Source organism: Dendropsophus ebraccatus, chromosome 12 (genome assembly GCF_027789765.1).
Source record: "Dendropsophus ebraccatus isolate aDenEbr1 chromosome 12, aDenEbr1.pat, whole genome shotgun sequence".
In the NCBI taxonomy this organism is placed as follows: domain Eukaryota; kingdom Metazoa; phylum Chordata; class Amphibia; order Anura; family Hylidae; genus Dendropsophus; species Dendropsophus ebraccatus.
Genome location: NC_091465.1, coordinates 78865723 through 78887570, shown reverse-complemented (window position 1 = coordinate 78887570; position 21848 = coordinate 78865723). Strand labels below are relative to the sequence as shown.

Below are 21848 nucleotides of genomic sequence, written 5' to 3'. Positions count from 1 at the left end.
GGGTCCCGTTGCCGCGCCGGCTAATTAAGCCCTTCAATGCAGCTGTCAAACCTGACAGCTGCATTGAAGTGCTTTGTGCGATGCGATCGCAGGGGGGAGATCCGTTCTTCTGCCCGTGCCGGGCCTCAGCGTCGGAATGACGCTGATCCCGGCTCGGCAATAGATTGCTATGGCCTGCAGCAGGCCATAGCAATCTATGACCGATCTCATGGATCTTTGCTGTGTATATACACTGCATTGATCTCTATGAGAGATCATTGCTGTGTATATACAAGCCCCCCAGGGGGGCTTCTAGTTTATGTAAAAAAAAAAGTAAAATTAATTAATAAATAAAAAATCCCCTCCCCTAATAAAAGTCCAAATCCCCCCTTTTCCCATTTTATAAATATAAATTAATAAATAAATTAATAAACATATTTAGTATCACCGCACACGTAATCGCCCGAACTATTAATTAATCACATTCCTGATCTCGCATCGTAAACGGCGTCAGCGCAAAAAATCCCGAAGTGCAATATTGCACATTTTTGGTCGCATCAAATCCAGAAAAAATGTAATAAAAAGCGATCAAAAAGTCGTATATGCGCAATCAAGGAACCGGTAGAATGAACACATCATGGCGCAAAAAATGACACCTCACACAGCCCCATAGACCAAAGGATAAAAGCGCTATAAGCCTGGGAATGGAGCGATTTTAAGGAACATATATTTGTTAACAATGGTTTGAATTTTTTAAAAGCCATCAGATACAATATAAGTTATACATGTCATATTTCGTTGTAATCGTAACGACTTGAGGAACATGCATAACATGCATTACCATAGGGCGAACGGCGTAAATGCAAAACTCCCCGAAATCAAAACAAATTCGTTTTTTTTCAATTTGACAGCGCAAATGATTTTTTTCCGGTTTCACAACATATTTTATGGAAAAATTATGCCTGTAATTGCAAAGTACAATTGGTTTCACAAAAAATAAGCACTCATATACGTCTCTAGGTGAAAAAATGCAAGCGCTATGGACTTTTAAACATAAAATGGAAAAAGCAAAAGCGCAAAAACCAAAATTGGCTTTGACCTTAGGGGGTTAATCTCCTTTCCCCCATCTTGTATTACTGAAATATAATTTCTTTCTGCTTGACTCTTAATTATAAATATTATTTATTTATTTGACTTACCACTATCTAAGTACCAATTCTTCTCCAAAAAGAATAATTTATTTCTCGCCTCGAGGTCTTTCTCGAGGTCTGCATATTCCTTTTGCGCATCCTCCCATTTTGCTTTCTTTCCTGCATCCGAGGTTCTAACAAACTCTACTTCAGCGATTTCTACTTTTTTCATCAGCTCTTCCTCTTCCTTTGTAAACTCCCTCCTCTTTTTACTCACTGCCTTCCCCAATATTCCTCTGAGAAAGGCTTTAGAGGCAAATTGACCCCACAAATGTGATGCTCCAGAAACACAATCTGCTCAAAGGAAGGTCAGTTTTGTAGCTTCTGTAACGAGCTAGACTGTTTTCAGATGTGTGAACATGATTGCACAAGGGTTTTCTAATCATCAATTAGCCTTCTGAGCCAATGAGCAAACACATTGTACCATTAGAACACTGGAGTGATAGTTGCTGGAAATGGGCCTCTATACACCTATGTAGATATTGCACCAAAAACCAGACATTTGCAGCTTCATTGAAAAGTACAGTGCTTTTCCTTCAAAAATAAGGACATTTCAATGTGACCCCAAACTTTTGAACGGTAGTGTATACAGTACAGATCAAAAGTTTGCTTCCTTGTGGGTTTACTGCAGGAAAAATGTAATCTTTTGGAATATACAGTATATATATATATATATATATATATATATATATATATATATATATTTATATATATCCCAAAAGATTAAATTTTTCCTGCAGTAAACCCACAAGGAAGCATTTTATGCACCTTAGGTTGTATTGTGACCCCTTTGAAATCAACAATAAAACACTGTGTCCCTCAGACCAAAAATGGTTGTGCCCCCCTGAGAGTTAGCATTTGGCAGCTGTGTTACTATTCTACGTGAAGTATCAGATTGTTTACATTTTGTATCCTAATAGTAATTTACTTATTATTATTATTATTATTATTATTATTATCATTATTATTTTAGGTGAGAAAATGTTCAGCGTCTACAAAGCCTGCTCACCATCATCAATATGTGACAGTGCCGTGTCTTTTCTGCTTGGGTCTGGTAGATATAATTCGTGGTATAGCTGCTGCAGTAAGGATAACTGTGTTACATCAGATGCTGTGGGTAAGTGTATTTAATCTTATAAATATATTCAGACCTCTTCTATGCTTTTGAGTTTCTGTTTCCCACTTTATCATAGTGTTAGGAAGGCAAGACTGGGCTAAATGACACTGGAACACTTTAGTGGTTATTAGAGAAGAGCGAATACGATTCGATTGAATATTGCGGTATTGGAAAGATTCGAATACAATCGAGTAGTGTGTCGAATATGCGGGAAACATAATCCAATCACAATGCTTGGAGGTCGTGAGGGACTCTGGGAGTACGCACGCAGCGCGAAAATGGCGTCTACCCTCATTGAATGGCTGAACCACATGACCTCGAATCTTAAATACTTGTCTCCCGCCTCTCGACCGCAGATGGGCTTTCAACCTAGTTAAGGTGAAATCTTCGAACAGGTAGAGATCGTTTTTATGAAAACACCTATCAACCTAGGATCACATTTTTTTTTTTCCTATAAGGACTATATGAAATGTCCCCACATGTCAACCAGAACCAGACTACACCGAACAATTCATGTGGGGAACCCCAACTAATCAAAAATAACATCAGATGTTAATTAACAAAAATGAAAGTTTATTTAATCGATCACAGAACAAACAACACATAAAAACAAGACCTGGGGAGGTGGGAGACCAAGTTACTGGGACAAGTTATTTAAAGTGACGGTGCATCCATATACATAATGTTGTAAACTATATATTATAATTCATCCAGCATAAGGTGCATAGTAAAGTGCCAGTGCCAGTTGCTACAGTACACTGATAGGAATCACATATAAATAGGCAAATACACATGGATGACAGAGTAGTTACCAGTATGTAACACAGGTCCCAGTCCACTAGTCCCCCACCTCACACTCCAACGCCGTTTCGCTCTCCAAGCTTTGTCAGGGAGTAATGAGGTGGGGGTCCAGGGGCCTTATATATGCATCCAATGTAAAAGATTGGCCGTGAAATATATGTAACACCTGGGCCGTATAATACATGGCGATCCTGTAGCGCAAGGCGCCGCACGTCCCAAGTCAGAGCGCAAGGCGCATGCGCACTGGACCGCTGACGACCCAGCGGCCATCTTGGATGTGGGCACCTGTGTGGGCAATGAAGTAGCACATAAAAGAACATGGTAAATATCAATTAAAGGGGTCGTCCGGCGATAAAAAATTATTCACAGAATAACACACATTACAAAGTTATACAACTTTGTAATGTATGTTATGTCTGTGAATGGCCCCCTTCCCCGTGTTTCCCCCCACCCACGCTAGACCCGGAAGTGTGGTGCATTATACTCACCGCATCTCGTGTCGTCCACGGTCTCCGATCCTCAGCAGTGACGTCTTCTTCGGGAGGCCGGCGGATCTTCCCGAGTGCCGGCCGCCCTCTGCAGCGTCATCCGAAGCTCAGCCGCGATTGGCTGAGCATAACTGTGCTCAGCCAATCGCGGCTGAGCAGCTGATGACGTGGCCGCGGTGACGGCACCGACCGCCATTACTGTAAAAAGTAATGGTGGTCACGGTACCTCCGGCCCAATCGCCGTGAACGATTAACGGCGATCACGGTCCCCACAAGTAATAAATACCTGCTCTGGACCCCTCAGCTAGGTGGCTGAGGGGTCCAGAGCAAGTATTTGTACATTACTCACCTGTCCCGGGGTCCTGATCGGCGTCTTCCGGGTTACGGGCGTCCTATTCTTCTTGTTGGGTCTTCTGCTTCTTCCGTGACGTCCCGATCGGCTTTTTTCGGCTCCAGCGCCGTCTTTTTTCTTATTTTTTCGGCTCCAGCGTCGTCTTTTTTCGGATCTTGCGCTCTGCTGCCCTCTAGCGGCTGATAAGTGTAATACACGTATCAGCCACTATAGGGATGTTCAGAATGTAGTAAAAGTTTTTTTTTTTTTCCAATTTTTTTTTTCTATTTTCCGCACCCTATCGCCGCTGAGTGTTGATCAGCATCGCACGAAAGTGCGCTGCTAATCAGCAACTCCTCCTTTTTGGCGTAGGGTGTTTTTTTTTTCTATATCCTACTGCCACGGTCTACTGATAAGTGCCGCACATAAGCAACACCATTTTTGACGAAGGTTTTTTTTTATACTTACTGTAAAAAAAACACGTAAAAAACACTACATTACACCACACTACACTACATTGAATAAAGTTTTACACTACACCACTACATACCCCATATACCAATCCCTATATAAAAGTGGCCCCCGGCGTGTTTTCAGTATCGGACGCATACGCTATTATTGCCTCCGACACCGAAACAGCCAGTGAGGATGAATGGGGGGATCCTTTATTCCTCCATTCATCCTCATCCTCATCATCCAGTGACGTGTCTGGGGGTAGCGTAGCGTACGCTGCCCCCCAGACACATCTTTTCCGCCAGTACCGTCCCAATAAGAGATGACGGTATGGCGTGAAATTCTACAAACTCTGTGAGAGTACCTCAGGGTACACTTACAGATTTAGGGTACGTGCACACTGCGGAATGGCGAAGGATAACCCTTTGTGCATTCTGCAGCTGGCACCCACCGGCGGACTGATGCAGGCGCGCGTCTCCGTCCGTGTCATAGACTCTATTCTATGCACGGGCGGATTCCATCGTCCATCCAAAGAATGAATACGTTGGACGGAGAGCGGAATCCGCCCGTGCATAGAATGGAGTGTGACACGAGCAGAGACGTGCGCCCGCATAAGTCCGCCGGTGGGTGCCAGCTGCGGAATGCACAAAGGGTTATCCTTCGCTATTTCGCAGTGTGCACGTAACCTTAGAGTGTATGAAGGAAGGGACACCCGAATCCAGCCCCCAGGTCCCCTCATTCTCCGAGTTAGTGGGAAGATTGTTTGGGAACTGATCTTCCCACTGCTGGATAAACTTTTATACCAGCACCCCCTCTTCTGGTCCCTCGCTGCCCGAGCTACTGTAGCTTGCGGCACGGTCCGAAAATATCAGAAGTAGTAATAGAGCCCTAATATTTAGCAGCCATGGAGCGGACCCAGCGCTTCTGGATATGAAGAATCCCGTATCGCACCAGGACAACATTTTCCAGGTGACGTCCCCCACACTGGAAAACAGGAGACCCCAGAAGAAGTGCAGAGTGTGGCGTAACAGGGGGATCAGGACGGACGCCATTTTCCAGTGTGCCGCCTGTCCTGATCACCCCGGCCTCTGCATACTGGATCGCTTCAAGGCGTACCACACGTCATCGGAGTTCCACATTATCTAAATTCTGTCCCTTATTCCTTTCAGGGGTCACGTTGATCCAGGGATTATTCTGATCGCCATTATGGAGTCGGGAAAGAATTTTTTCCCAGTGATGAAGCTATTGTCGTCTGCCTTACGAGGTTTTTTTGCCTTCCTATGGATCAACACAGGTTAAATTTGATGGACACCTGTCATTTCCAACCTTATAAACTAATAATTGGCCTAATACCCCCAAATAAATTAGAATTGTCCCTTTTCCCTAGCTAAATAAGTATGGCCGCCATTCCCATTAGAGGATGCCATGATGCAATTACAAAGCCTCTGAGCGGCCAGGACAGTACAAACCCCCCACAAGTGACCCCATTCTGGAAACTACACCCCATAAGGAATCTAACAAGGGGGGCAGCGGGGATATGGCCCCCTGGTGACGGCCACATTTGGAACGTGAAAATTAGAAAAAAATAGTATTTTTTATTTTCACGGCACATGTTCTACATATGTGCCTGTTACCAGTGGGGTCCATATGCTCACTGCACCCCTTGTTAGATTCCTTATGGGGTGTAGTTTCTAGAATGGGGTCATTTGTGGGGGGTTTCTACTGTGCTGGCAGCACAGGAGCTTTGTAATTGCGACATGGCCTCCATCCTCCATTTCAGCCTCTAAATGGAGCTCTGTCCCTCTGGTGGCTTTCCCTGTGCCCATATGGCACATTATGTCCACATGTGGGGTATTTTCGTACTCAGGGGAAATTATCCTACACGTTTTGCTTTTATTTTCTTTTTTAACCCCTTGTGGAAATGGAAAAAAATTAAGGCTAGACCAACATTTAGTGTAATTTTTTTGAAAATTTTTACTCTAAATCATTGATCTTGTCTTGATTTTTTCATTTTCACAAGGGGTTAAAAGATAAAATAAAACACAATGTGTAGAGCAATTTCCCCTGAGTACGTAAATACCCCACATGTGGACATAAAGCGCCATGCGGGTGCAGGGTAAGCCTCCAAAGGGAAGGTGCGCCATTTGTTTTTTTGAAGCTGGATTTGGCTGGAATGGATTTCGAGGGGCCATGTTGCTTTTAAAAGGCCCCTGTGTTGCAAAGACAGTTTAAATCCCCCACAAGTGACCCCATTATGGAAACTACACCCCTCAAGGAATGTAACAAGGGGTGTAGCGAGCATATGGACCCCACTGGTGACGGGCACAAATGTGGAACAATGTGGCGTGAAAATGAAATATTAAATTTTTTACACTATAATGTTGGTCTAGCCTTGAATTTATTATTTTCAGAAGGGGTTAAAAGTGAAATAAACACACAAAATGTGTTGAGCAATTTCCCTCGAGTCCGTAAATACCCCAAATGTGGACATACAGCGTCATGTGGGCGCAGAGCAAGCCTCCGAAGGGAAGGAGCCCATTTGGATTTTGGAGGTTGGATTTGTTCAGAAAGGATGATGAACGCCATGTCGCATTTACAGAGCCATCGTGCTGCCAAGACAGTGAAAACCCCCCACAAGTGACTCCATTCTGGAAACTAAACCTCTCAAGGAACCTAACAAGGGGTGCAATGAGGATATGGACCCCTTGATTAAGGGCACATTTGTACCGTGAAAGTGAAAAAATGGATATTTTCCCTTTCATGTCACATTGTTCCACATTTGTGCCCATCAACAGTGGCGTCCATATGCTCACTGCACCCCTTGTTAGATTCTTTGAGGGGTGTAGGTTCCAGAATGGGGTCACTTGTGGGGGTTTTCAGTGTTTTGGCAACACGAGGACTCTGTAAATGCAACATGGCCCTTGAAATCCATTCCAGTGAAATCCAGCTTCCAAAAGCCAATTGGCGCTCCTTCCCTTTGGAGGCTCCCTTTGTCCTGCGCCCGCTTGGCACTTTATGTCCATTTGTGGGGTATTTCCGTACTCAGGAGAAACTGTGCTTCACTTTTGGTGTTTTTTTTTCTTTTATCCCCTGGTAAAAATGAAAAATGAAGGCTAGAACAACATTTTAGTGGAAAAAAAAAATATTTTTCCTTTTTTACACCACATTTTTCTGAAAATCTGTAAAGCTTTTTTTGGGGTCCAGATTCTCACCGTACCCCTTGTTACATTCCTTGAGGGGTGTAGTTTTCTAAATGGTGTCCCTTTAGGGGTGTTTTTTAGGTTTTGGCACCCCAGAGCCTCTGCCAACCTGAAGTGGTACAGTCAAAAATGACCAAACAAACAGAGGCATTAAAATTCACTAGGCGTTCCTTTGTATCTGAGGCTTGTGGTTGTGTCAAATAACACAATAGGGCCACATATGGGGTATTTCTATCAACTGCAGAAATGGGGCAATTAATATTGAGGTGCATTTCTCTGGTACTTTAATTTCTCAGGCTTATAATTATGAACAATATTGGATTACAATAAAATCTCTGCACAGAAAATAAAAATTTTCAAATTTCTTGCACACTAATTAGCTTTTATTTCTGTGACTCCCCTAAAGGGTTAAAAAAAACTTTCTGGATCTGCTTTTGCAGAGTTTGGTGGGTGCAGTTTCTGAAATGTGGTGCTTTGTGGGGCTTTCTAACATACAGTCCCCTCAAATACACTTTAAGTAAACCTGAACAGGTCCCTAAAAATATCTGATTTTGAAATTTTACTGAAAATTTGGAAAATTGCTGCTAATGTTTTAAGCTTCCTATCGTCTAAAAAAATGAAAGATAGTTTAATAAATACCGCCAAGATAAAGTAGACATGTTGCTCATGCTATTTAATATAGAATTTATGTGGCATAACCATTTTCTGTATAAGCAGAAAAGTTCCAAAGTTGGAAAAATGCATTTTTTCACATTATTTTGTTTGTTTTTTTTTCATAAATTCGTTATAAGCATCGACTCCAATTTACGAGAAATGTGAAGTACAATATGTCACGAGAAAACAGTCTCAGAATCAGACGGATAGGTAAAAGCATCCCGAAGTTATTAATGAATAAAGTGACACAGGTCATATTCATAAAATTTGTCTCTGTCCTTTCAGGCTCTGTCCTTAAGGGGTTAAGGAGTCATTTTTTTTTTTTTTTTCGCAGAAATCAATAGTCCAGGCGATTTTAAGAAACTTTGTAATTGGGTTGTAATCGGGGGCTAAACACAGAGTTAAAGGAGAAGTCTGGTGAAAATTTTTATTAAAGTACTGTATAGTTCCCCAAAAGTTATATAAATTACCAATATACACTTATTATGAGAAATGCACATAAAGTGCTTTTCCCCTGCACTTAATACTGCATCAAGGCTTCACTTCCTGGATAAAATGGTGATGTCACTTCCTGGATAAAATGGTGATGTCACGACTCCCAAAGCTGCACGGGATGGAAAGGATGATGGCAGAGGGCACTTGAGGGACACTGAGCATCCCTCTACCATCATCCTCTCCAGCAGCCACAGCCCGCACAACTTTGGGAGTCGGGTCGTGACATCACCATTTTATCCAGTAAGTGACATCACCATATTATCCAGGAAGTGACATCACCATGTTATCCAGCAAGTGTCATCTCCATGTTATCCAGGAAGTGACATCTCCATGTTATCCAGGAAGTGACATCACCATGTTATCCAGGAAGTGACATCACACTGTTATCCAGGAAGTGAAGCCTTGATGCAGTAGTACGTGCAGGGAAAAAAGCACTTTAAGTATTTCCTGTAATAAGTGTATATTTGTGGTTTGTATAACTTTTGGGGGACAATACAATACTTTAATAAAAAATTTCGCTGGTCTTCTCCTTTAAAGGAAACTTTGTTGCAACTATTTAAGATGCAAATTAGTCCCTCAGTGCACCAATCTTCCCTACCGACACGCCTCCTTATGTATTTAGAGGCAGTGCTCTGCATCGCTGCATAGTGCTAGATAAATAATGAAGAGAAGAAGCAGGCAGGTTTAGCAGATTGTTGCACAACATCAAGAAGTCAACATCTCAGTAAATCAAACCACCTAATTTAATTAAATGATTACTTTCATCACTATGGGAACATAACAGCAGGTTAGGCTAGGTTCACATCCCAATTTTGCTATCCGTTTAATGTGTCCGTTCTATGAAAAAAAAAGGATGCATAAATGGATAGGATTGCTGTTGTATGCCATCCGTTTTGATCCGTTTTCCATTAACTTGCACACTTAAATGAAAAAAAAAAAGAAAAAAAAAAAAAAGATCAAAACTGATCCTTTTTTTTTCATTTCACTAAAACATACACAAAAATGTGGGTCACCACATTTTTCTGTACATTTTGCAAAATGGTTACAGTGAAATGGATAGCAAAATTGTGATGTGAACCTAGCCTTAGGGTGCTTTCACACCTACCGGATCCGCAGCAGATCTCACGCTGCGGATTCGCAGCGTGATCCTCTGCGGATCCAGTACCATTCACCCCTATGATAGCACATACTCGCAACGGGATTGACATCCCGCTGTGAGTATGTGCTTTAACCCCCTGCCGCCCGCAGCCCCACCGCCTCATGCCCGCCTCTTGCAGCCCCACCGCCGCATCTCCCGGATCCGGTACCGCTCAGCCGATCAGCGCACGGCAGCACTGATCGGCTGAGCGGTACCGGAGCCAGGAGCCTCACTGCAGCCGCGCCGAGGAGCAGGTAATGTATGCTCTCGGCGGGACGGGCGGCAGCGGCTGCAGGAGGCGGGGCTGCGGGCGGCAAAATGTTAAAGCACATACTCACAGCGGGATGTCAATCCCAGATCAAAGGTCAAATTGTGGGTACAGAGTCACTTTAAACATCTCATTGAATTTAATAGACAACATGCAATGCTTCATTTCTCCTGTGGTGGCGCTCCAGGGGAAATAAAAATGGGCGGTACCACAGATTTTGGCTGTACACTATGTTTCCCAGGAATCAAACAACCTGTGATCAGATTTTTGATTATTCTTTCAAGAATAAATTTCAAAGGGTATTCCTACCTTATAAAGTGTTGACCTGTTGCTAGGATATGCCATTGAGAAGTTAAGGTGAGACCCCTGGGACCCCCTACCCGGTTCCGATAATAAAGTCACAATATTGATTCAGTTCTCTGCACAGAGATAAACATTAAATAGGGCAACAGCAGATCTCTATACAGCTGGGGGATAGGATACACCACTTTTCAGGGGACAGAAAAACTGTGAAGGCCGTAGAACTGAATCTACACTGCACAACTATCATATCAGGATTAGCGAGTCCCAGAGGACGGGCCCAGTCTGATCATGATGTCAAAGGGGGAAATTTATCAAACATGGTGTAAAGTGAAAATGGCTCTGTTGCCCCTAGAAACCAATGAGATTCCACCTTTCATTCCTCACAGACTCTTTGGAAAATGAAAGGTGGAATCTGATTGGTTGCTAGGGCCAACTGAGCCAGTTTCACTTTACACTATGTTTGATAAATCTCCCCCATAGTGTTATTAGGCTATAATATCTCTTTCATTCCCTCTACTGGAACCCAATGAGCGTTCAGTTATCATTAGTAACATTACATTCTGTTTATTGATCTTTTATCTGTTTATTTGCAGTCGGAAATGGATTATATTGTCCTTTCTGGGATTCTACCACAAATTCCTCTGTACAAGTATTGGAATGCACAGGAGTTCAGACTCAATGCTTCAATGAAACACGAAAAAAAACAGGTACGGACTACAATGCTGTGAGCCAATAGAATACAGTATGTTATCTGCTACATGCTGGGAGGCTCAAGTTCTCATGTGATAGCTAGAGATGAGCAAACCGGTTCGACCGGTATGGGATCCGGTTCATATGTTTCCAAAAGTCCGAGTCCGATCGCATTCGGATTTTTGGAAATCCGCTCCAAATTTTTTTTTTTTCTATTCTTGCTTTCCAGGCGGGAAAAGTGCTTTCCCATGATGCACGGAACACATCCAATCAGCAGGGATCTTGCACTAGCCCACCCCCTGTGTGATGTCGGTATTGCTTTAAGAGGAGCGGTCACATGACCGCACAACACAGTGTGCACACACAGAGGAAGGAGGTTGTTATTGCAGTGCACACAGCTCGTGATTATCAAAACGCTGCTGGTGCTGCTGCTGTTGTGTACTACAGACTACTGAGAAGATATTGTAGGAAAGGAAAGATTAGGAAAGCGGAGAGGAGAAACATCTAGTGATTGAGAGAGAAATATAGAGTGGGCAAAAGATAGATACTGTACATTAGGCATAGGACAGCAAAGGGTGCACAGAACAAAAACTTGCTTTACAGATACAAGTCCTATACTTCTGATAGTGTGTATCACATCCATCTTATCCTGACAGACAAAAATACCTGGTGCAGGTTTATACCATAAAAGTCTTTAAAAAAGTGCTATACATATAGACAATTTCTATACTTGGACCCTTGTACATATCACATCCGTCTTATCCTGAGAGACAAAAATACCCTGTGCAAATGACTATTGCTGGACCTCCACTGGTCTCCAATGACTACTGCTGCTCCTTCACTGCATTTGTGACCTTTTTTTCTGCATAGACCCTGTAATGGTGAATTTCCTGCATAGACCCTGTAATGGTGAATATTGAAGTCTAAAGAAAAAAAAATTACTTTGAGATATCAAAAAGATAATGATGTTACTTACATGTAGAGCCCTAAATTCAACCAAATACACTACCCCCGTATCATATAGATGCTTTAAACTATGAAATCCGAAATTTGGTCAAACCGAACTTTCTGAAAAAATCTGGAAGTCCGGTCGGAACGAACTTTTGAAAAGTTTGCTCATCTCTAGTGATATCTGCTGGAAGTAACAGGAATCTCAGTTAATATATCCAGCAAGATTATAGTGAATTGCTAAGCAGTATTATTTTTTTCTGGGATAATTATGAAGGATGCACAGGATATATCATATATGTCCCATAGATGCTGGAGTCACCTCTGGAGTGGTTTATGGCATTCGCAAATGAGTAGGTTCCCACACAATATAGTTACGTACTTTGTAAGGCTATGTTCACACTTTGTATGACACCAGCCGTTCCGTGACCAGGCCGGGGCACGGAATGACCGGTGTCAGAAAAGATTATCCAGTACCGGCCAGATGATCTGTACTGCAGCCGGAGCCGCACGCTCCATTGTGTGAACAGGGTTTTCTGCGGCCGTTATTCATTGAATAGCGGTTGCAGAAAACTGACATGTCAGTTTCTTGCTGCGCCGGGATTCTGGCCGGGATTCCTTAGAAAGCAGCACTATGTAAGTTCCATAGTAATCACGGCCGTTGTTACAATGGCCGTGATTACTATGGAACTTATGCAGTGGGAACATGGCCTAAGGCTGAAAAAAGACACAAGTCCATCTAGATCAGCTTATTAGCTTATATTGTGGATCCAGAAAAACAACCAAAAATACCATGATGTAGAAGCCAATATTCTTAATCTGGCAATCAGAAAAAAATCCCTGAATCAACGTCCCTTCTCCAGAATCTGCAAAAAATGCTAAATAGAGAAAACGAAAAAACGAATGGGTGCACTCACCTAGTGCACCATCATCTCTTAAAATAGAATAAAAAAAATTCAGTGAATAAGCTCACCCATTTGTGTTGTGCTAATCAGGCACAACACCGCTAAACATGTATAGTAGTCAAAGACATGGCAAGTCACGGATCAAGCTGCTAGGAGTGGGCACTTCTCCTCTCAATGGGTCAGATAGCTTCAGACCAAGCGAACAGTAATAAGTGATAAGCACAGTAAGGCTATGTTCACACTGCGTATATTTTCGCGGCCGGACATATACGCGGTAAACTCCGGCCTGGGATTTACGCTACTTGCAGCCGGCTACGTACGGAGCGCGAACTTACGCCCGCAGTCTACTTACGCTTCCCGAGCGCTCTACATAGCGATCTGACAGCGGTCTTTTACTTGGATATCTTTGCCTAGCCCCGGACACCCCACACAACCTTTTGGATCGGCACAAAAAGACTACGTACGGGACCGCATGTTACTCTACGGGCGTAAGTTACAGCATTTTCGTCCTCAAAATCCTATCCTCGCGTAAGTTCTTACGTAGTGTGAACTGTGCGCCGTACATCGTATACTTTCCATTATGCGCAAACTACGTAAGTCTCCGGAACGCGCTACGTCCGGAGACTTACGTAGTGTGAACATAGCCTAAAAGTTCAAGTCAAACTTTGAATGGTAGTGGTGTTTGGTTTGAAGTTCGACTCAAACCCTGTTAAAGTCAATGGGAGATGGGGCGTGGTTAGCAGCGCATGGCGGCGGACGCTTAGACTAGGAGCTCCGCTCTCTGTATCGGCCTAAGCGGCTCATAACGGCTAACAGCCCCGACAAAACGCTCAACCGGCTACCCCGTACGTAACCGGGACAAGCTACCCGACATTTATGAGGACCAGAGGGAAAAAGAAGAAGAGCCCGATGAAGCTCACTCACTTCTTTCCAGCAGCACCCGGCTCCCAAGATGGCGCGGCGGGTCTCTCCTCCTCACAGCTAAGTGCACCCCGGCTCCCTGCATCCCTCTCTCCTGCTTCGAGCAGCTCCCCGTCGGCATCGCCATCCTCCCCGGCGGATAGTGGAGCTTCCCCGCAGCAGCTCGCCACAAAGACTGGACCCCGCACTGATCTTCCCGCACAGGGTAAGCGAGGCCACACTTCATCCCAAGCGTTGGCGCCATTCCACCTCACGGCAGCAGACATGCTATCACCTCATCATCCCTCCTCGCAGGCTGCCCCAGTCACCGAGCCTATGATGAGAGCTATGATGGCAGATCTCAAAACCTCCCTTCATGCTGAGATACACTCGGCCATCACCACCATGCAAAAAGAGATCTCGTCCCTGGGAGGTCGCACTGCCCATATTGAGGAAAAGATGGCGGAGTTCTCTACCTCCCACAACTTAGTTGTGGACACTACAAACAATATGGAGGATGAAATCGCGGCACTACAACTAAAAATTGCTGACATGGAGGACCAGTCTCGGCGCAATAATTTGCGCTTTAGGGGCATTCCTGAAGCAGTGAAGCAGGAGGACTTGCAAGATTTCCTCACAGATTATTTTGTGGCACTTTTACCTCAGGCTGAAGCGCTTGATCTCCTGATTGACAGGGCACACAGGCTTCCTAAGCCTAAAAATCTGGCCCCCAACACAGCAAGAGACACTATAGCGCGGATCCACTTTTTCCGTACTAAAGAAAAGCTAATGAATGCAGCGAGATGCAACCCAGATCTACCTGAGCGCTTCAGAGATATTCTGATCTTTACTGATTTATCAGCGGCAACGCTTGCCAGACGACGAGAATTTGCTGTGGGAACCAAAATACTCAGGGATAACGCCATTGCCTATAAATGGGGCTTCCCTGTGAAGCTGATAATCTCCTATAAAGGAAGCAAGCATGTGGCACAGACACCGGCAGCGCTACGTCGTTTATGCACCGACTGGGGACTGCTGGAGGAGGAAGATGCAGCTGAAATACGCCCAACTGGACGAAACGCCAGAGTCCAGGAGGAGTGGATCACTGTGACTAGGAAGAAACGCACCGCTAGATGAATCTCCAGCGTTGATATACTGCCGACTTCCGCAGTATCTTAACTGCTGAACTACCTCTAAGACCCAGGTGCAACTTTTCCTGTTCATCGTCTTTCTTTTTCTTTTTTGCACTTGACTAGAGGGGCCTATTGTGTTCTATATTGGCCGTTTATATGGTTACATGACGTTTTGTAAGTTATCCTTTTCTTCCCCCCTGTACGTTTACGTACACTTCCCCCTATACGATTCTATGGACACTATCCCAAGTACCAAACAGGACTTGTTGTTTGTTGTAATGTTTTGTTTGTTCTTGTCCGGTCTGTACCACCCCCAATCACAGTGCATGCTAAATGTCCTCTCCGTTGCATTCCTACCTGTGACCGCATGGCACATACTCTGTATGGGCCGACCTCCGGCATCCAGGTCCCTACCTCCCAATGGGGATCAAAATTCTTTCCATTAACGCCAAGGGGCTAAACTCCCCCTACAAAAGATCAATGCTTTGGAATGAAGCCCGTGTGTCTAAAGTAGATATCCTATGTATTCAGGAAACGCACTTGATAGACACAGACATTCCTAGGCTCAAACATAGAAACTTCCCTAATGTTTTTTCCGCTCCAGCCCCTAATAAGAAGGGGGGGGGGGGTGGCAATAGCCATACGTGACACAGTCGCTTTTGCACTCAAACGGGTGGAGGTGGATGCTGGAGGTCGGTTCCTTGTGCTGGTGTGCTCCCTAAACAATGTGGATTACACGTTAACAGTTCTTTATGCTCCAAATAGAAAACAAGATGCCTTCCTACGTTCTACCCTAAGGAGAGCAGCAGAATGGGTGCAAGGTGCACATGTGGTCATAGGGGATCTTAACTACGCACTCTGGCCCTCTATGGACTCCACATCCGCAGTTCCTGTAACAGAGCCCACTAGGATGTCCTCTATTATAGCTAAGGCTGGTTTATATGACGCATGGAGGGTGTGGCATCCGACAGAAAAGGACTTCACAATCTATTCAGCCCCACATAAGATTTATACGCGAATTGATTATATCTTAGTAGACAAGAATACTCTGCCACTGGTCGACCACACTGAGATCAAAACAATCACATGGTCGGACCACGCCCCGATAACCCTTACTCTCAGAGAGTCATACCCCTGCCACCCTAACTCCGTATGGAGGTTAAATAATTACATACTACAGCACCCTGATTACCAGACAACCACATCTACTCAAATTCAGAGTTTCTTCCTGTCGAATGACACTGGTGACACCTCCAACAGCACGCTTTGGTGTGCTTTTAAGGCCACCATCAGGGGTCATTTTATCAGTCAAACTGCTTATGATAAGAAATGTCGAAGGCAAACCCAACTGTCCTTACAAAGCGAACTAGCTGAACTACACAGACTTAATAAGGCGGCCTTCACAGCGGACAGGGCTGTAGCCATATCCAAAATACAGGCACAATTACACTCACTAAACCTGCACAAATTCGACATGGCCCTACGTCGTTTAAAAATGTCTCATTACTGGCAGGGCAACAGGGCTGGAGCCCTTCTCGCTAAACAACTCAAGCACAAAACAGCTAAAATGCGCATTCCCTATCTTATAAAACCCGATGGAACGCATGTGTTTGACCCTCAGGGTATGGCAAATTACTTTGCTGAATATTATACCACCCTTTATAATCTTGTAGATAATACCCAAACTTCACAACCAACCGAGGAGGCCATATCCTCCTTCCTGCGGGATGCCAATCTTCCCTCCCTTCCACTGTCCGTTAGAGAAGAACTTGCCTCTGAGTTCACTAAAGAGGAAGTATGTAAACTCTTCAGATCCCTAAAACCGCACAAATCGCCAGGCCCTGATGGAATGACTAACGAATTTTATAGATTATATGGTCCAACCCTGGCACCTTACTTAACCCGTCTCTTTAATGATTTCGCATTAGGCCACCGTCCCCCTACAGAAATGCTAGAGGCTATAGTTGTCACATTGCCAAAACCTGGCAAAACAGCCGATACCCCTGCTAACTTTAGGCCCATTTCATTATTAAATACGGATCTTAAACTATACGCAAAACTATTGGCATCAAGATTAGTGGATATTCTCCCAACTGTCATTAATAACGACCAGGTTGGCTTTGTGTCAGGTCGCCAGACGTTGGATGGTACCTGGCGATTTATTAACATTATCTCCAGGACCTGCTCCGCTCGAACGCCTTCTCTGCTCCTTTCTTTGGATGCGGAGAAGGCGTTCGACCGAGTGCATTGGGGGTACCTCCGGGCTGTGTTGGAGACTTTTGGTATACCTCCCAGATTGCTTACGGCCATTATGGCCCTTTACTCCTCTCCTAAAGCACGAGTGCTGAGCGCTGGTTCCCTCTCTGCCCCCTTCTACATCACCAATGGCACCCGTCAGGGGTGCCCTTTGTCCCCTCTGATTTTTGCCATGGTGATGGAACCCTTTGCCCAGCATATCAGATTGTCCACTGACTTGACAGGTATAACCTTGGATGGACTTGATCACCGCGTGGGCTTATTTGCGGACGACGTGATCATTTCCATCACCAATCCCCATAAATCCCTCCCCGCTGTAATGAGCATCATAGAAAAATTCAGCTCTGTGAGCTATTACAAGCTCAATATTACAAAATCAGTTATTTTAGATATAAATGTCACCCCCACATCTAAAAGGTACCTAATGCTACAGTTCCCCTTCCAATGGTCAGACAGTAACATCTCCTACTTAGGAATATTACTAACCAAATCACCAAACAAACTCATCTCCCTGAATTACACAGCCCTTATGTCCCAACTCAACTCCGACATAATATCTTACTCCACGTTGCCAATATCTTGGGTTGGTCGCATTGATGCGGCCAAGATGATGTTATTACCTAAAATACTATACCTATTCCGCAACCTGCCAGTAGTGATCCCTCTCCCTGTTATTCGTAAATTGCAAAACATTCTCATGAAATTTATATGGAATAACTCCAAACCCAGAGTGGCAGCACGGGTTCTCTACGCACCAACTCGCTTAGGGGGGTTGGGATGCCCCTGTCTCCTTTCCTACTATAGGGCAGCAATGATGGATCAGATCCGCACATGGTGGCACAGTAACTCTATGGCACCTAAATGGGTGGACATGGAGGCCCGTTCTTCTGGGGTAACTTCCATGTCAGACTGGCTCTGGGCTTCACGCATCCTACCCCCCACCCAACTATCCTTCACACCTACTGTTAAAGCAGGCCTTAAGATGTGGCTTATGGAGTCACCTACTAGAAACCTTTGCCCAGCCCGACTTAAGGACATACCACTGGTAGCCATCCAAAACTCCCTGGATAATATTGACCTTCGGGCTTGGCTGGATGTGGGCATACGCACTGTACGGGATATTTCAGAAGGGCAGACTTTAATGCAATTTAGGGATATAGCTGATAGATTTAATCTTAACAACCGAGAATTTTACAAATACTTACAAATAAGACACCTTCTTTCTTCCCTGGACTGGCTGTGGGACAGCCCTCCGACACTATATGAGAAACACTTCCTGAACCCTACTAACAAAAGCAAGGGCATTTCTGCAGCTTACCTGCACATCATATCCTTGTCTTGCCCCGATACTTTCCCTTTCCAGACCAAATGGGAATTGGACCTTGGACGATCCTTTACTGCTGAACAGTGGGCCTTTGCCTTTCAATTACCTTATAAAGTGTCCAAGTGTGAGAATCACCTGGAGGCATCCAGAAAACTCCTTTACCGCTGGTACTATACACCTTATAGATTATCTAAACTATACCCTTCCGTCTCCCCGCTATGCTGGAGATGCGGGGCCCAAATTGGTACATTATTACACATTTGGTGGCAGTGTAAGGCCGTGAAGGATCTATGGTCCAAGGTCCGCACTAAACTGGAAACAATAGTACACTTTAACTTGCCGTGGGGACCGGAGGTGGCACTGTTGTCCATGGGACTGGATGACCTTTCCACTTCCCACCTCACGGTCATATTCCACTTTCTTACAGCCACACGAACAGCTATAGCCAGGAACTGGAAATCTACAAGTATCCCCACAATAGAAAGCATTGTCGCTGTAGTGAACCATAACCATACTATGGAAGGTTTGGTGGCCAGGCGCCAAAATACCTACCCCTCATTCCTAGTTAAATGGGATGCATGGGAGGACCAGCATCTCTGATGAATGCACTCAGGTTCTCTTTTTACTGTATTAGGATTAGAGTTTGTCTAGAGTAATAGGTGGAAAAACCCGGACTGTACGATGATTTCTTTGTTGTATTCCCCATGTTGCGCCACTGGTGTTTAGTGGTGCCCTCCCCCCCTCCCACCATAAGCCCTATCCCCCCCCCGCCCCCTATTCTATCCCCATTTTACCTTCTCCCTCCCCTTATATCCCTCCCTTTCCCCCCCACCTCCCTTCCCTTGCTCAATACACATGCTGTTGTACTTTACTGTACCTGTAACGCATTCCCTTGTATTGTGCAATTTTCTATTGAAAAACTTTCTAAATAAAGTGTTATAAAAAAAAAGTCAATGGGAGATGTTCGGTTTAATTTTTAAGCCTATACAGGCCAGGAGAAGCTGGAATTACCATCCAGATGAGTATACTAGATACATGGAACAACTTAGTGAAGAATCTTGGCTCTAAGAATGACAGTAAAAAAAAAAATTTGAAAGTAAACTACTGCATTTCTTTCTATGGATAACTGAAAAGATGAGGACAGCTTGCAAGCAGCGGCATAGCTATAGGGGTGCAGCCTCTGCAGACTGGAGTAGAATAGATGTCAGTACCATTGGTGGCAGCGAGAACATGCCAAAAGGCAACTTTGAGGTTCAGCTGGCAGCTATAGGAGGCAGCCACCACTGGACCCTGCATCCTAAGTTGGCCCAAAAGGACACATAGGACACCGGTAATGCAAATGGCACACATATATATGTATGTGGATCACAATAACGCACCAGTATATGTCACCGTTAGGTGCACTTAAAGGCCATGTTCACACAGTGTATGACAGCGGCCGTTCTGTGCTATGTACGATTGATTGGTTTGTATATATCTATCTACCTCAACAATGACATTTCTGACACTTCTATGGGGTCTGCACTGATTGGCTGGCAAAAAGGCACACAAACTTGAACATGAACATTAACTCGAATGAACAGTAAACTGTTCATTTCAAGTTCGAGAAAATCGCGATATTCGAATCAAACTTTTCCCGACCAGTTCAATCAACACTACCAATACACCCATCCACATTCCACACAAAAACGAGGCCCATCTTACATCAACGGCGCAAATTCCACGGACCATCAGAGAAGAGATTGCTAGATTATTTTAATCATAAATACAGAAACTGACAACGTGTTTCTCAGGTCATGTGACTGGAGGAAGGCACTGGTACAGAGCCGACACATGGTGTTCCTATATGTATTTATGATTCTCTCTGCTCTGATGGTCCGTAGAGTTAGCACTGTTGATGTGAGATGGGCTTTGTTTTTGTGGGGAATGTGGATATATTTTCCAGAATCTAGTTACTATAACCTATAATAATACACTCCTAAAATGTATCATGACCTCTTTTATGTAACGACTGGAGTTGTGGATCGGCTGTACCACCGCTAGCATTGGTGTAAACTGCACCAGGGAGCGGAGTATAAGGGGCCGCTGGTCTTCACCAGTGCCTGCCACAAGGCAGGATATGCAAAAGAAAAAGAGGATATGCAAAAGAAGAGCCCGTGGAGCCTCATTGAAGAGTCCCAAATCACAGGACTATCCAGATATCCCTCCGGGAAGGACCCAGCCAAGGGGCAGCTCCTGTTAGAAAACCACCATATTAAGTGGCCCTATAAGTCAATGTAATGACAAGGGATAAACCAAGGCTAGGTAACCATCCACATACAGCTGTTTCGGGGTGTTGCCCCTCATCAGTGTGGAGCATGATTCTGGCTAGGTGGGAGCAATGCCTAGCAGAGCCATAAGAGAAACAGATTGCTGAACTCAGGGAGACCAGCCAAACAACAACACTGCCGGCTGCTAGTGAAAGCGCTCAATGCAGTTAAGTCCTAGGTGCATTGCCCCCTGGAAAACACGAATGTGCAAAAGAAGAGCCAGTGGAGCCTCATTGAAGAGTCTCAAAACACAGAACTAGCCAGATATCCCTCCGGGAAGGACCCAGCCAAGGGGCAGCTCCTGTTAGGAAACCCCCAAAACCACCATATTAAGTGGCCCTATAAGTCAATGTAATGACAAGGGATAAACCAAGGCTAGGTAACCATCCACATACAGCTGTTTCGGCAGGATGGGCAGGATGGGCTTGCTGCAGCAGGCGACCCCCAGGCCGCTAACCCTGGCTAAGCTTGCTAACAGCGGCGGATGAGGTGCAGCTACAGACATGTAGGCAGGCAGGTACACAGCAGAACTCATGTGAGGAATCACAGGCATCAGGGAAGACAGCAGGGCTGACGGCAGGAATCAGGGGCAGGAAACATGGAGAGCTAAGACCACACACTTTAAAAAACATGCAGAGTCTCCAACAGGGAATGTCAAGAGATGTGTAGCTTTAATAGGGAGGTAACTAGGAGCTCAACCAATCAGGGAAGCACTGTCCCTTTTAAATCACAGAGGGCCAGCACACATGCCAGGTAGAGCAGGAAGAAACTGGAGCCTAGAGGGGCCGAAGGGACAGTAAAATGAGTGAACTTCGGAGCGCGCTTTATAGAGAGAGAAACACCCAGGACGTACAGTTACGTCCAGGGTCGTCTGGTGACCGACTTCCATGTCATAACTCTACGTCCAGGGTCGTCTAGGGGTTAAAAAAATTTGTGGGATCCCCCTATTTTTCATAAACAACCAGC

At 44.6% G+C, this 21848-nt stretch overlaps 1 protein-coding gene across 1 annotated transcript in view; it reads left to right on the top strand.

Annotated features, from left to right (window-relative positions):
• The window catches only part of LOC138768803 (threonine-rich protein-like), a 55306-nt gene that overhangs the window by 30685 nt on the left and 2773 nt on the right, over window positions 1-21848 (top strand). The window contains exons 3-4 of the mRNA XM_069946758.1: window positions 2143-2286; window positions 11011-11124. Of these exons, the coding sequence (XP_069802859.1) occupies window positions 2143-2286; window positions 11011-11124 (258 nt within the window). The remainder of the gene's footprint in view (window positions 1-2142; window positions 2287-11010; window positions 11125-21848) is intronic.